The sequence below is a fragment of the Neopsephotus bourkii genome, unplaced genomic scaffold, assembly GCF_033783945.1.
Source record: "Neopsephotus bourkii isolate Nb327-2 ecotype Australia unplaced genomic scaffold, CSIRO-AGI_Nbou_v1 NB_1132, whole genome shotgun sequence".
In the NCBI taxonomy this organism is placed as follows: Eukaryota; Metazoa; Chordata; class Aves; order Psittaciformes; family Psittacidae; genus Neopsephotus; species Neopsephotus bourkii.
The window spans coordinates 1,932,483-1,947,917 of NW_026901618.1; the positions used below are offsets into that span (position 1 = coordinate 1,932,483).

The 15,435-nt window shown below is 39.6% G+C and overlaps 1 protein-coding gene across 8 annotated transcripts in view; it reads left to right on the forward strand.

The window, feature by feature from the left end:
• The window catches only part of SLC4A7 (solute carrier family 4 member 7), an 85,952-nt gene that overhangs the window by 27,665 nt on the left and 42,852 nt on the right, over nucleotides 1-15,435 (forward strand). For all 8 annotated transcript variants that reach the window (XM_061362654.1, XM_061362658.1, XM_061362660.1 and 5 more), the window contains exon 2: nucleotides 8,456-8,537. In XM_061362654.1, the coding sequence (XP_061218638.1) occupies nucleotides 8,456-8,537 (82 nt within the window). The remainder of the gene's footprint in view (nucleotides 1-8,455; nucleotides 8,538-15,435) is intronic.

Sequence of the window (15,435 nt, forward strand, 5' to 3'; positions counted from 1 at the left end):
TCTGACAGAGAAGTAAAACAATATATTTAGAACTCACCAAGTGCTGCTGTTGGCCATTCCTGCAGGTGAACCACGTGAAAAAGCACTTCCCAGTTCACTCACTCTTAACTAAGGGTACTGAGTGCTCCGTACGGGTAACAGTGGGAGTCGTAGAGCATAGACTTAGTGCTGGTAATTGCCAGAGGTAGAATGATAACTATTGAACTCTGCATACAGTGTCACAGGTGGCATTAATAAATACATTCATTTTTTGGTTTCTTATGACTTCAGGGCTGCCGTGTCACTGGTAGACTTGCAGTCCTACAAAATTAGGAGCTAACACTGGTCTTGCCTGATTTTTTTTTTTTTTTTTTTTAATTTTTATTTTTTCCTTAGAGTATTGGTGCCTATTAGCTTCCAGTTCTGAGAGACTGGAGAAGAGGCTGTGTGTACTTTCTGTAAATCAGGGATATATTGTTTCCTGACTACATGGAGTACTGTGTGTGCTTGGAATAGAAATGCAGGTTTTGGAAACAAACCTCTTGGGAAATGCTGTTCTGAAAATGAAACATGAATGACCCTACTGGTTCTTAATTAATCTGAACAATATATTTCAGTAGCTGTGTGAGAATAGAAATGGGTATCTATCTATAAAAAAAGATTGGTTTTAAAATACTTGTACATAAATATAAAACACTACTCCCCGCCCCCTTGTTTAGGTTTGGTTGGTTGTGGATTTCTTTCTCCTCTCGCTTCCCCCCCATCTACTTGAATAAATGCTGCAGTGAAGGTTCTTTGTAGCATGAAAGTAGTAATGTAATGTGGGGTTTTGGGGGGGATGGTGGTTTTTTTTGATTTGTTTGTGTCCTCTTCTGTGCTGTGCTTGTTTACTCCCATGAACACTAGGGCTATCTCTTCTGGTGCTGCAGGTAGTGCCCAGCTCTGTTGGGGAAGAACCTGGGGCTAAGGAGATGTAAATGTGGCATACAAACATTGACTTAGCTAAATAATGGCTTTAAATGTTGAGTTCAAATTATTCTCAACATAATTACTGTATTCTACTTAGGTTTCAGAGGTTTCTGGTTAACTATATCAGCCCTTTGTTTGATCACTGTCTATCATTAGAATGAATTGATTGAGTTGCATTTCAAGTACCTTAAACATTTGTTGCTTGCAAGTTGTATCTCTTGGAAGTGTTTTTTCAGTAATGCATTTTGGCAGTGTGCCCATCTGAAGTCTGTCATGTGTATGTGACTGTGTAAGATTAGTTGGGTTGCATGGTGAGAAGAGCTTGTACAGATGACAGTGGAAAGTTCTCTTTAAATTTAATATTCTCTGCGTCATATTTGTGCCAGTCCACTAGACAGTAACTAAGACGTGGTGCTGGAGGTGTTCTTGCAAGCTTGAGTGCTTTCCTTAATGATGCATGCAATTTAGGATTGACCTTTTTCCTAAATACTACTTTAAAAAAACATACAACCGTAATAGTGTGAGGTGTTCCTGCCCATGGCAGGGGGGTTGGAACTAGATGACCTTAAGGTCCTTTCCAACCCTAACTATTCTATGATTCTATGAGTCTAATATTTTAGGTACAGAAACTGTATTATGCTAAGTGAAGACAAATACTCAAGAAGGTAAATAAATAAAACATGAACAATTTTGGAATACTTTTTTGTCTGCAGTAAAGGGCATTACTCTTTTTCTCCTGGACTAAGACATTTGAAAATGGGAGGTAGGAAGAGGAGCTCTGATGGGATTCTGCTAGAGCAAAGAGTATTTGAAAGTCTTGTCTGGTCTGCAACAGTTGAAAAGGTGTTTCATTTTTATGCGGAGCAAAGTCAGAAGGCTGATAATACATGCTGTAGTATATGTAGGTACCTCTGGCTGAATATGAGGGTTTTACTGGGAGGTTGTTTCAACACTGTGTGAGTATCCACAAACCTGGTGCTAGGAAAAAGTATACTTGGTGTATTTTAAGACAGTGTTCTAGGATGACTTTTTAATTTGTTTATCATTTATTTATTTATTTATTTCCTTGAAGTACTCTGGGTTTATTTTTATAAATTACCATCTCCTTGTGGAAAAGCAAACCAAAGGTAAAGGTTTAATCTCCCTAGGGCACCTTGGTAGCTGTTTTTGTTGTTTTTTTCCCTACTCCATTGTTCTGTCTCTTGACTGAAAAGTTGCATACATTCCAAGTTAATAATTTTATTTTGCCTCGTCTTGATCTGCTGCTTTTTGGGCATCTCTGGGATTATTGTACATCTGGTTTCACATGAAATGGATGGTAATCTGCAGAGGAGTGTTTGCTCTAGGATGAATTCATTCTCTTTGCCTACAAAAGGGAACTTGATTAGTTTTAAATAATCCCATCTCTTTTTGTTTGTGTATGTAAAGATTCAGAAAGAAGAGATAACTAGAGTGGGAATGTGTTTTGATTCAGCAGCTGTGAATTTGACAGTGTTTTTTTTCTCTCTCTTCTGTTCCTTAAAGTGGCATGGTAGTTCTTCTATAATTACTGCGAACCTATGCCCTACAGACTTTTATTTTTAGCAAGGAAAAGGTTGTAGCTTGGAATTAGTTTTATAGAGCATTTAAAAATTTAATTTTTTTTTTTGTTGGTTGGGTTTTTTTTGTTTGGTGATTTTTTTTTTTTAATGTCTAACTGGAGCCAGAAGTATCTTGTGGTGGCATTAGCTATTGGCCTCACAAACAGCTGTGTTAAAATGATGCTTTGTGCTTTTCTAAACAAAGGCTGAAAGGCTTTTCTTCATGTATGATCTTAGTGGTTGCTAATGGTTTATTCTTGGAGAAGTCTTTGCATACGTTGAGTACTTTGAGATAGTGATAGAACAATTTGCAAGGGCATGCATACCTTTCTGTAATCTAATCTCAAAAGACATGTTACTTTCACATGATGTGGGTTTGAAGGCTGCTTCTATATGTGTAAGGTTGGCAAAGTACCTCTGTTACTGAAGTAAAGGGTAACAAATATTAATAACATGGTATAAGGCATACAGCAAGTAACAGTTTCAAGATGTAATTGAGAGATAAAATTTTTTTTTCTTGCATGTGTGTATGTCATTTTCTGCCAGTATGCGGTATGGGGAGAAACTTTGTTATTGCTCGAAGCCTGTGTTTGGAAAGCTTCCAGGTATCCTAAAAGGAGGTTGGGGAAGTTAGGTGCAGGGTATTTCATCAGTCTGGCTGTAACTATGGAACTAATTGTGGAAGAGGTTTTGATAGCAGTTTTTGTAATATTAGAGGGGTTTATCTCCATTAAGACATTTAAAACAAAGATTTCACAGTATGCTAGAGATTGGAAGGGACCTCAAAAGATCATCTAGTCCAATCCCCCTGCCGGAGCAGGAACACCTAGATAAGGTTACACAGGAACCTGTCCAGGCGGGTTTTGAATGTCTCCAGAGAAGGAGACTCCACAACCTCCCTGGGCAGCCTGTTCCAGTGTTCTGTCACCCTCACTGAGAAGAAGTTTCTTCTCAAGTTTAAGTGGAACCTCTTGTGTTCCAGTTTGTACCCATTGCCCCTTGTCCTATCATTGAACTGAGGGGCCCAGAACTGGACACAATATTCCAGATGCAGTCTCACCAGGGCAGAGTAGAGGGGAAGGAGGACCTCTGTTGACCTACTAACCACCCCCCTTCTAATACACCCCAGGATGCCATAGGCCTTTTTGGCCACAAGGGCACAGTGTCGGCTCATGGTCACCCTGTCGTCCACCAGGACCCCCAGGTCCCTCTCCCCTACACTGCTCTCTAACAGGTCATTCCCCAACCTATACTGGAACCTGGGGTTGTTCCTGCCCAGATGCAGGACTCTACACTTTCCCTTGTTATATTTCATCAAGTTATTCCCCACCCAACTCCCCAGCCTATCCAGGTCTCGCTGAATGGCAGCACAGCCTTCTGGTGTGTCGGCCACCCCTCCCAGCTTAGTGTCATCAGCAAACTTGCTGATAGTACACTCAATTCCCTCATCTAAATCATTGATGAATATATTAAATAATACTGGTCCCAGTACCGACCCTTGAGGCACTCCACTAGATACAGGCCTCCAACTAGACTCTGCCCCATAGACTACAACTCTCTGGCTTCTCTCCTTCAGCCAGTTCACAGTCCACCTCACTACCCGATCATCCAGACCAGACTTCCTCAATTTAGCCGCGAGGATGCTGTGGGAGACTGTGTCAAACGCTTTGCTGAAGTCAAGGTAGATCACATCCACTGCTCTGCCATCATCCATCCACCATGTTATTTCCTCATAAAAGGCTACGAGATTGGTCAAGCATGACTTCCCCTTGGTGAAGCCATGTTGACTGCTCCTCATAACCCTCTTATCCTTGATATGCCTTAAGATGGCACCAAGGATAAGGTGTTCCATCACTTTCCCAGGAATGGAGGTGAGGCTAACCGGTCTGTAGTTACCCGGGTCCTCCTTCTTGCCCTTTTTGAAGACAGGAGTGACATTTGCTTTCCTCCAGTCCTCAGGCACCTCTCCCGTTTCCCAAGACTTGGTAAAGATGATGGAGAGCGGTCTAGCAATGACCTCCGCCAGTTCCCTCAGCACCCGCGGGTGCATCCCATCTGGACCCATGGATTTATGGATGTCCAGATTGCTCAACTGGTCTCTAACTCATTCCTTATCTACTAAGGCAGACTGCTCCATTGACCTATCTTCATCTGAGGTCTCAGCGGTACAGGGCTCTTCAGGACTGCCTCCGGCAGAGTAGACAGAGGCAAAGAAGGCATTCAGTAACTCTGCCATCTCTGTATCTTCTGTCACCAGGGCACCCGTCTCGTTCATCAGCGGGCCTACATTGCCTCTGGTGTTAGTTTTATCTGCCATGTATTTGAAAAAGCTCTTTCTGCTGTCCTTGACCCCTCTCGCCAGCTTTAATTCCAAGGAGGCCTTAGTCATCCTAGCTGCCTTCCGACATCCTCTAGCAGCAGCCTTATATTCTTCCCAAGTGGCCAGCCCCTCCTTCCATGACCTGTAAACTCCCCTCTTCCACTTTAGCATACCCAGCAATTCCCTATTTAGCCATGCAGGTCTCCTGGCCCTCTTCCTCGACTTCCTACTTGTTGGGATGCTCTGATCTTGAGCTCGGAAAAAGCAGTCCTTGAACGTCAACCAACTATCTTGGGCCCCTTTACCTTCAAGCAGCCTAGCCCATGGGATTTCCCCTAACAATTGCTTGAAGAGGCCAAAGTTTGCCCTGCTAAAGTCCAGGGTTGCAATTCTACTTGCTATTCTACTGGCCCTACCACACAAGATCCTGAATTCCACCATCTTGTCACTGCAACCAAGGCAGCCCTCAACCTTCACTGCTTTGACCAGACCCTCCTTGTTAGTGAGGATGAGGTCCAGCAGCGCACCTCTCCTGGTTGGCTCATCCACCATTTGCATGAGGAAGTTATCATCCATACACTGGAGGAACCTCCTGGACTGCAGCTGGGTTGCCGAGTAGTCCTTCCAGCAAACATCAGGGAAGTTAAAATCCCCCATGATGATCATGGCCTGTGACTGTGAGGCCGCTCTCAGCTGCCTGTAGAAGGCCTCGTCAGCTTCCTCACCCTGATCCGGTGGCCTGTAACAGACCCCCACAACAGTATTGCCCCTGCCAGCCTGCCCCTTCATTCTCACCCACAGACTCTCAACTTGCTCATCATCTGTCCCTGGACAGAACTCAACGCATTGTAGCTGCTCTCGCACATAAAGAGCAACCCCACCACCCCACCTGGCTGGCCTGTCTTTCCTGAAAAGAACATAGCCCTCCATGACTATATTCCAGTCATGTGAGCTGTCCCACCACGTCTCTGTAATTACCACCAGGTCATAATCTCCTGACTTAACACAGGTTTCTAGCTCCTCCTGCTTATTTCCCATGCTGCGTGCATTGGTGTACAGACATTTCAGGGAGCGAGCTGAGCACACCGATTTCACCCTAGGATTATAGGAGGCCTCCCAGTCTTCGTCAGTTCTGGAGTGCTGCCCCACTGGGGCAGGCTCAGCTACAACGCCATCCCCCTTTGAATCTAGTTTAAAGCTCTGCAAATGAGAGCTCTGTAGTACTTCACCTATTTTCATTTCTTTTTTTTTGAGTTTTCTCAGAACATGAGAACATGCAGGATCTGTGTGTATACTTTTCTGTGAACTGGAGTGTAGCAAGGTCACATAACTTTCCCCCTCATCTCAGTGACACAGAAAGTAGGTGAGTCCTCCTTGGTAGCGTTACGGCCTCACCAACTCAGTTAAATGGTTTGCTGAACTTATTTGGTGCCTCAAAAGATTGTTACCTGAGGCTTTTTAATAGTGCTCCTTGGAGACCTCTTTTTGCTGTTGGGTTTATGCATGTAAAAAATACGTTTCCCAAGCTGTGCTGGAAAATCCATCTTCAGTAAAGATAAGAGCTAAGACTTTGCAACTGTTTTTGACAACCATGCCAAAGATAGGGAAAGGGAGAAAGGATAGAGGCCAGATACATTATGAAGGCATCTTCTAGAGGGCTTTTTGGGGTGTAGGAGCCAGGAATGTACCCCCTGCCCTCACCTTCCATCTTATTACTGTGACACTTTGAGAATTTCTGCCACTTCTTCATTAATAGATTCATCATTTGTATTCATTGTATTCATTAATTTGTTATTCTTCAAATAGATTCAGTAATTGTAACATTCTGACAGATTTGCCCATCAGGTGTGGCCTTTGGTTTAATCACCTGAATTATTTGATTGAAGCTGTCTGAAGCGCGCAGTTCTAATTTTTCTAACATTCATGCAAGACTCCACTTCTGCTGTGTAACACCTTTCTTGAAAACACCATTCTTAAAGACACAGCTCAGAATGATCTTTTATTTAGAGGTTTATTTGGCTGTCTGCCACTGTTGTATCTTGCCTATTTACATAGTGCTGCTGCTTTTACTTTTTTATGTGGTCTAACTGCTTTTATCTTTTAACTTTTTTTTATGTGCCATTTTTCATCTTCATATTCTTTAATATACTTTCCTTAGTATTCAAACAAAGATAAGGATTTTCTTTGTGTGTGTGTATGTGCACACAATACAGTATAATAAATACCTATTTTATTAAGACCATTTTTTTTTTTACTTGTAGCTGTTATGCATGTGTTGTTTCTCATCCTTGTCACTTCCCTCTGAGATGACCAACTTGTTCTATATATATAAATCATTGTGCTATTGAATAATTCAAAGATCAAAGTTTAGGTGAATGTCAACACTGTTGGGGTTCCAGTCCCTATAAGACTCCTGATTTAGGCTTTTCTTTTTAACTCACAAAAACCACAGTCACAGGTCCTGTGTTGATCAATGTAAATGTACCAGTGGACTGCTGCCATAAGTGGTGATCAAACAGATTTATTTGTGGTGGATCCTAGCTGTCATGTGGCCACAAGAAAAGTCACTTTGGTGAACTGAGCTAATGGAAAACTGATTCATGCAGAAAGCAGGGACAGTATTCTTTAGCAGTGAGCCTGCCCTTAGACACAGTTAGATGTAGAGTAAAGCGTTACCTGTAGTGTAACTACAGTATAGTTCTTTTGGAGAGCTTCCAGCCTTCTGCCAGGAGGCTGTAATTTGTAAGCTGTTACAAGTGGACTGTATTGTAAAGACTGCAAACATTTGAAGAAAGGCAACTTCAATGTAGTTTCGATGCCAAATCTGAGATGGATTTATGAGATTACTGTTGCTCAGTTATGTTAAGGTATATTTTTTTCAAGACTGAGCAAAAGGCAGTGTTTAAAGGTCTGCTTTAGCAGTGTGCTAAGTGTGATTAGAGGACTGTGCTTTTGCGTTATGAGTGGTATGGTTTCAGTAGTAACGAAATCTGAACAAATCATCTTGCAATTGCTGTTTTCTAACTTTGTGCATTAAAAATATGGTTTAATAGGTGTGTGCTTAACAAGGTGTCTGTTGAAACCTGAGTGAAACAAAGTTTTTGGTCTTAAAACTGTTGGTGTAGGGGAGGCCCCCAAGTTAAGTTAAACAAATCTTTTGCCACCCCTTTGTATAACTTGTGGTTCACCAAAGCTGCTCATTTATGCGGGAAAATCTCACTCCCTAATTGTCCCCATGCTAACTTACAGAACTTTTAATTTGCTGGTTATTTTATTGAAGTAAATTTACTGCTGTTGAACATAAACTTAAAGAATCACATTCTTGAAATGTATGTTCTGATCCATGATAAGATATCATTAGCATTGCAAAAGGCAATTGCATGGTATTGATTATTCTATTTTTCCTTCAATTCAGGGTAATGTTTTCTTCAGGAATTGGATGGATAGATTTGCAGTAGCATTTTCTTTCTCAATTTCTAAGATGTGAAAGTGTGTTATTTTAGACAGTTTTTTTGACAAACAGCTTGAGGACTGCAGAATATATGTAGGTATTAAGAAAAAATTAGTTCTGTTTAGTTTTAACTTAAACTTGCATTTGTTTTTTCAGGGTCACGATGAAGAAGCTGTTGTGGATATGGGCAAAATCAGCTCTACTATCAATACAAACTTTGAGAAGGAAGAACTAGAGAGTAAGTTTGTGACAGTTTTCTGTTTGCTTTCCTTACCTCTAAAAGGAATTGGAATTTTACAGTCAAGATGAAATTGTAGGAATAAATCACTGGTGGGCGCTGTGTATGATGTGCCCTGTTTCTCTGTTTTTGTCTCTGTGCATGTTAATAAATAGTCACTGCTGTTCAAATCTCACAAAAAAAAACAAACAAAAAAAACCAAAAAAACCCCAGATCATAACAACCCAAAACCCCCCTAAACAATTAAAAATGCATGAAACTTTCCAGGGAAAGCTTGCTTCTGAGACTGTAGGTTTGAAAAAATGTTTGCTGTCAGTGAGTGATTTCCCAGCATGAACGATGTCAAGTTCTGCGGAATCAAAACTCAGGAAATGGGGGTCATAAGGGAGATGTTTATTTTATTTTCTGCAAGTTAAGTATCATTGTGAGTGTGGTCGCACACTTTAAATACCAAGTGTCTGAACCACTAACAGTGCTTCTAGTTCCATGGTAAACTATGCAGTCTGCAGTCAGCTAAAGCATTATGGAACCCTGTTAGTCTTTGTTATCTTGACTCAGGATCCTGCATTTAGCAATAAAAATAGCAGTAAGCTAGTTTCATGTCACAAAATCCAAAATTAGATACTTCATGTAGGATACTGAGTTAAAAGGAAATAGATCGGGGTGAAGATTCATGGATGCCAGAGGAAAAAGCTGCAGAGATCCGGTATTAAAAATCTCGTTTATTCACCTTTCACATAGCATGTTCTGAAGCTTAATTAACATTTGCAAAATGTTAGATGATTATCAGTAGATTCAGTATTTCCTGACACCCTACTGCTTCTGAACACTGGAGGACCATTATAGCACCGATTTCTAGCTGAGAAAAGTTGATTTAGGTTGCTGTCACATTTTCTTATTACAGTTTGTTGTGATTAAAGTTGTTTGTTGCTGTTGCAGTCATATTCTTGAATTGTTCCCTTCAGCCTGTTACCGTTTCTGTCTTTCACTAATACTTTTGTTTGTCTGACTCTATGTACCATAAGCCTGGTTAAGTATCTTAAGCCAGCAGATAACATAACAGTCCCAAGACAGGAAAATAGAAAGATCTCGGCAGCTGAGCACCCCAAACCTATTTGCCACATAGATTGATGTGTATCAGTGCTGAGCAGAGGAAGGAAGTGTGAATATGAGCCTGAGAGGTACAGTGATGGAGCCTGCAGCAATGCCAATTTAGATAGGGTTGAGCTGTGGTGAAACCACCCCTGTCCGTTTCTGCAGTTAAATCTTCCGTGCATATTTAAACTGTCTTCCTCCTTCATTCCTTCTCTTGCTTTTGTCTGGGAGGACCCAGAAAAAGAATGTGTGTGGTATGCAGGGAGGCAGGGGTTAAGGGGAAGCAGGCGTTCAGCTTGTGTAGTGTGCCATGCAGCAGCATGAACAGCTGTAATACCTCAAATACCAAGAATGACATGGAACTTGCAGCCAGATCACTTCCCCAGGCTCTTCTGTAGCTCATTTGCAGGCGTGCTTCAGCTAATACAACACTGTACTTGCATAAGATCCTGGATGGGAAGGCAGGGGGTTTAGGCTGCTAGGGGCAATTTAAACATTTCTATTGCTGACTATGGCAAATACCTATCTTAAGGTGAAACTGAGACTAATGTTTCATGAACAATTGAATCAACAGCTGTTGCAAGGAGGATATGAGGAGATCTCGCTGTCTGTATCTTGTTCTTAGCCATGCGGCCTTATGTTTCCTCTGGCCACCTCTCTTTGATGTGACCCAGACAGAGGTTATACAGAGGTTAAATAATTAGTAAGTTATCTAACAAGAAAAATGTATTCCAGTAGGTTTTTTGCATATCAGCTTCAGATAGGCACATGTTTTTACACGTAAGTGGGAATTATTTTTGGTGATGACATTTGTTTTTAGTATCTTATATATTTGTAAGAAAACTGTTCCTTTTTTTTGTTGTTGTTCCTCCTTTTTTTTCTTTTTTTCCCTTAATGGTAGAAAGGGGAGGGAGGGATGGCACATATTTTGACCTTGTCAGTGGAAACTGTTCCAATGTGAGAACGAGAGGTCTTTCCTGTGCAGAAGAGAAAGGTATGTAAGTAGTTCTTTATGACTCTTGGTTATCTTCACTGAGTTTCACCAGAAGAGATTCTTTAGATTCAGGTTGTTCTAGAGGATAAATTCATGTGAACTTACAGCTTTTTGTTGATGAGATCATTATTTATAAAGTAGATATGTGGGACTTTGGGGTTTTGTTTTTAATTCTGGTATTAAAGTCCTCCAAGGGAAGAACTGGAATTGTTGTCTTCAAGCAGTAAGAAACCTCTGGATAGTGTTAGTTTTCGTTACTAACTTGTGCATGTTGTCTTGTAGGCTTAGGAGGACCCATAGTCATGCATTAGGTATTGTAAGCATGTTAAGACCCAAAGCTGTTTCAGTCCAGTCTTCCAACTAGTTTTTCTCATGACTTAAAAAGGAGTTCGAGGAATTTGGAACCTTTCCAGAAGTGTATGTTACTTTATTTTCAAGGAGAGGCATCTCAGTTATGATGAGAGGCATCCCTGCCCGTGGCAGGGGGTTGGAACTAGATGGTTTTAAGGTCCTGTCCAGCCCTAACCATTCTGTGATTCTATGGGAAGCACCAAACCTTTAAGAACCAGAATGGACAGATGATACTTAACTGCTTTAAAGCTTGTACAAACTAATACTATTTGGTTTGCTGCTGTAGAAGGCATAATTTTGCTACTAATACTATAGCATTTTTTTCTTGGTGGTGTTAGTATTTGGCTGCTTTCTGGAATTTTAATGATAAAATATTAATGGAAAGAGGGCCAGATGCTAAAGGGGAAAATAGGGTTTGGAGCCAGGGCGTCTCAAGTTCTGCATTCTATTTATGGTGGCTGGGAAAGTGTAATGCAGATTGGGAGCAACAGTGTTTTGGTTTGAAAGGTTAGGCACAGGCTACTTATTTCGTAACTGTCTTCCTCTAAGAGAGATGGATGGAGATTGTAATCTGCATCTGTGGGCAGACTGCCTGTATACTAAAGAAAGGTACTGCTCTTTACTGAAGCTCCAAGACCTTACTTTGAAATAACAAATGTCAGTTTACAGAAGGGCTAGAGAAGGGAATAACATAAATAACAGTTTTAAGAGTACCTAATGTTCTTAACTTGATGCCAGACTCTGAGCTGCAATGAATGAGATTAATAACAAAGGCAGGAGTTGGAAGTAAGGCAAGAATATTAATGGCAGAAATGTTTTATGCCATCTTATAAAAGGCATTTAGTGTTAAGAACCACATTTATGGAAAGCTTTCTTAAATCAGAGTTGATGTTTGGCTTTATATTACCATATTGCCAGGATCTGTTGTTTTAAATATGTAGCTAATTTTCCACCTTGTTTTGAGGATGTTTACTAGATGCAGTTAAAAGTAAAATGGTTATATTTTGTTACTCTTAGCAGACCAGTTGCAGACATAGCAGAGATACGGATTTTGCACTTAACAGAAGTCTTGTTCCAGAAACAGTCTGAGGTCAGTTTTCTATGGCATAAATCCAAGAACCAGTTTTCAAGAATTAAAATGATTAAATAGTAGCTACTTGACTCTCACACTATCCTGTTGCAGGTGTAAGTAGTGTTTACATTTCAAGTGACCCTACGATACCTTGATGGTTAGAGCCTTATATTTCCTTTAAGAAAACAGCAGTGCATTTCAATTAATCTTAGTTGATAAGGAGAGGCAATAAATCTTGCTTTTTTTTTTTTTTTTAACCTCTAGAAGTGGAAATTGTATAAGTGGAAAACCTACTTCGCAAGTGTTCTGCGATTTAATGTGTTATGAGTAGTATGAAATTGTTTCAATATTAAGAAAGAGCTTTGGAGAACTAAGAAAACTTACATGTTGACTTGTGGTAGAATGTACTGCTAAGACTTTCAGTTTTGAGGTGTCAGATTTACTATTCTACCCTTTAAATGCATCTAAATTGTAACTGTTCAAAATCCCATGAATAGTTTCTGCAAATCTTGTAAGAAAACGTTGTACAGAAGCAGGTGAACACAAGTAATGCAACAGGACATTGTAGCTGCTGGCACTTGAAGACTGTGCTTAGTATTTATGTTTTTATGTTCTGTCATAGACTGTACTAATTTAGACAGGCAGTACAGAACAGGTTTTTCATCATTATCAAACCACAGAATGAATATTTGAACCTTTAAGAGACCCCATTAATGGTCTAGAAAAGAGCCATGTTTAGCAGAAAAAAAGAATATTGAAATGCTGTTTCTCGTTAAGTTGTATTTTTTTAGGTGGTCAAAAAGTTGAAAAATATGAGTGCAACTGCTTCTGAAAGCAAAGATAATTTGGGATGGTCATTAATGATACTTGCAGGCCACCTTTCATCCAGTGAATTGGAAAGTTCATCTTGCCTGCTTCTTAGTTTAAGTTGAATTGAGAGCAAGCAAAACCGTATCTGTTAAGATACAGTAGAGTTAGGTATATGAGGCATGCTCCAAGTCATGTGCAACTTAAACAAAATGTTTACTTGCACTAGTTGTGCTGGTAGCTGGTGCAGGATAAATTGCTTTGTCCTTATCATTCAGAAATAAATGTTACCTGTGGTCAGCCCTTCTCTAGAAGTCACAAAAATAGAGGATGTTTTTCTTGTATGATTTGTAATGCAGTCTTAATTAAGTGTTTGGAATTAGGTTTGCACTGCTGCACCTTCATCACGTGTTGAAAATTTAGTTATTGTTTTTTGCTATGGGAACCCTACATTATACAGTTCACAGATAAATTCCTTAGGACTTTGTATCCTATTAATGTAACACAGTTTTCACCAAAACATCAGGGTTGGAAGGGTCTTTTGGAGATCATCTAGTCCAACCCCCCAAACTCAATAGGGCACCCAGCGTCTAGACACAATTTTCAGTGTTGATGTGTTGTATGTTTTGGAGGCAGGGGGTTATTTCTGATTTCTAGAACATTCTTTTTTGGAAGTTGCTTCTGATTTTGCCCAACACAGTACTTTGAAATTACTATAATTTTTGAAATCTTTATTTGCATGTTAAATTACTTGCAAATCAATGGAAGGACATACTGTAAGCTCCTGACAAGTGAAGCTTAATAGAAGTTACTTGAAGTAAGAGACTTTTAAACATCTTTACATTACGAGACTTTCTGATGGTAGCCTAATAGCTGAGTATAAAAAACATAGACTAGTGCACCCCAAAATTTGTATTCTTTAGCTAGATAATAATTGTATAAGCTTTAAAAAAACAGCAGTTTTGATACTACTGTTCTCCTCATCTTTGAGGGGAATTACTTATTATTATTATTGAAGCAGATCTTAATGAGTGTCCTTGAGACACTTGATTATTTCTTATTTGTGGAATAGTCCCAACAGCTTAGAAGCCCTTCTGCATACCCCAGCTGATGAATCGCTGTTGACAGGATGTTTTAGCATGCTAAAGAAGATGATAGCCAACTTCATAGTCTTTCTGACTGAGTTGGGACTGAGTAGTAGTATTCATACTGAAACTAAGTCAACATTTTTGTATCGATTGTAACTAATTATTTAGAATAACAATAGTATTACTATTTTATTTTTGCTTTAAAGACATAGTGTATGTATGTTATATAAATCATTGTGGTGTAGTTTTCTGTTCTGCTTTAAGGAAAACATTCTTGGAGAAGAAAGCTTTTGTCCTAGCTTCCCCCGCCTTTATTATTTTGAAATGTAATGTTACTGTTCTGACATCATCAGGAATTCTATAAAAAAGTAACCAACTGCAGTTTTATAACCTGAAACATACATAAAATTGTTAGGTAGTATGCTCATAAAACTGAAGGTTTAATTGGAAGACCAAGATCACATTAAAAAAGCTTATATTCACTTTTACGATGTTCATTTCTTAGAAAATTATTTTACTGTTTCTTAGATGTTTTGTGTGAGAGAAGTTCATAAAATAAGCTGTTTATTTTGAAATACTTGGTTGTCTCACACAAAGCGCTTTTGTATGAATATTAAATTGTGCATTTAATCGCAGTTGAATTGTGCTAATAAATTGCATTGAGCTTATTTTTGTGTGTGCAAGTGTTTTCTGTAATGTAATGGAAACTAATCCCAAGGCATGACACGATGAGAGATTTCAAATGCTTCCTACTAGGGTAACGTATCTGGGGATGTGAGTTAGAAGCTATTTGAATAGCTGCTTCCCCCCTTCAATACTTTGAGCAAGATCAGGCCAGAAAGCCCACCTTCAGATGTCCCTTATAACTGTAGTTAATATATGATCTCTGCATTTCAAATTTCTAAGTAACAGGATTTGAGAATTCATGTACGTATTGATTCTCTTTGTGCTCTTTTGTCAACATGGGAAGAATGGCCTTCTTCTTCTATGAAGCTTTAAAGGTGTCCAGCTAATAAAATGATGGTCGGAAAAATGAGAGTTCTGTGGAATTGTATTTAGAGGGTTACCACATCACAGCAGTTTTCAAACACATGGTTTTGGTCTCTCTCAGACTTTAGGAGTTTACTATTACTGTTTTCTTGGGGGCCTTGGGGATAAATCAGGGGTCTTAGAACATTTTCTATTCTGCCTTTTTTATAGGACTTGATATAAACTGACTTTTGGAGTAAGACCAACCATGTGATATAGAGCATGCTCCTAGCATTAAAATTTGTTTCATACTGGTAAGGCCCTTAAGTAGTAAATACTCTTGGTGGGTTTGAACAGCTAAGCTTGGATAAAGTCATGTTAGATTAAAATGAGCAACTATCTCTTGAGATTTGTAGTACTAAATTTAGTATCAGGCTGTTTACGAATTCTGTTGGTTATTGGTTTAAAGTAATCCTGTAACAAGCTTTGCTAGAGAGTGGTATTGTGGTACAGATGCTCGTG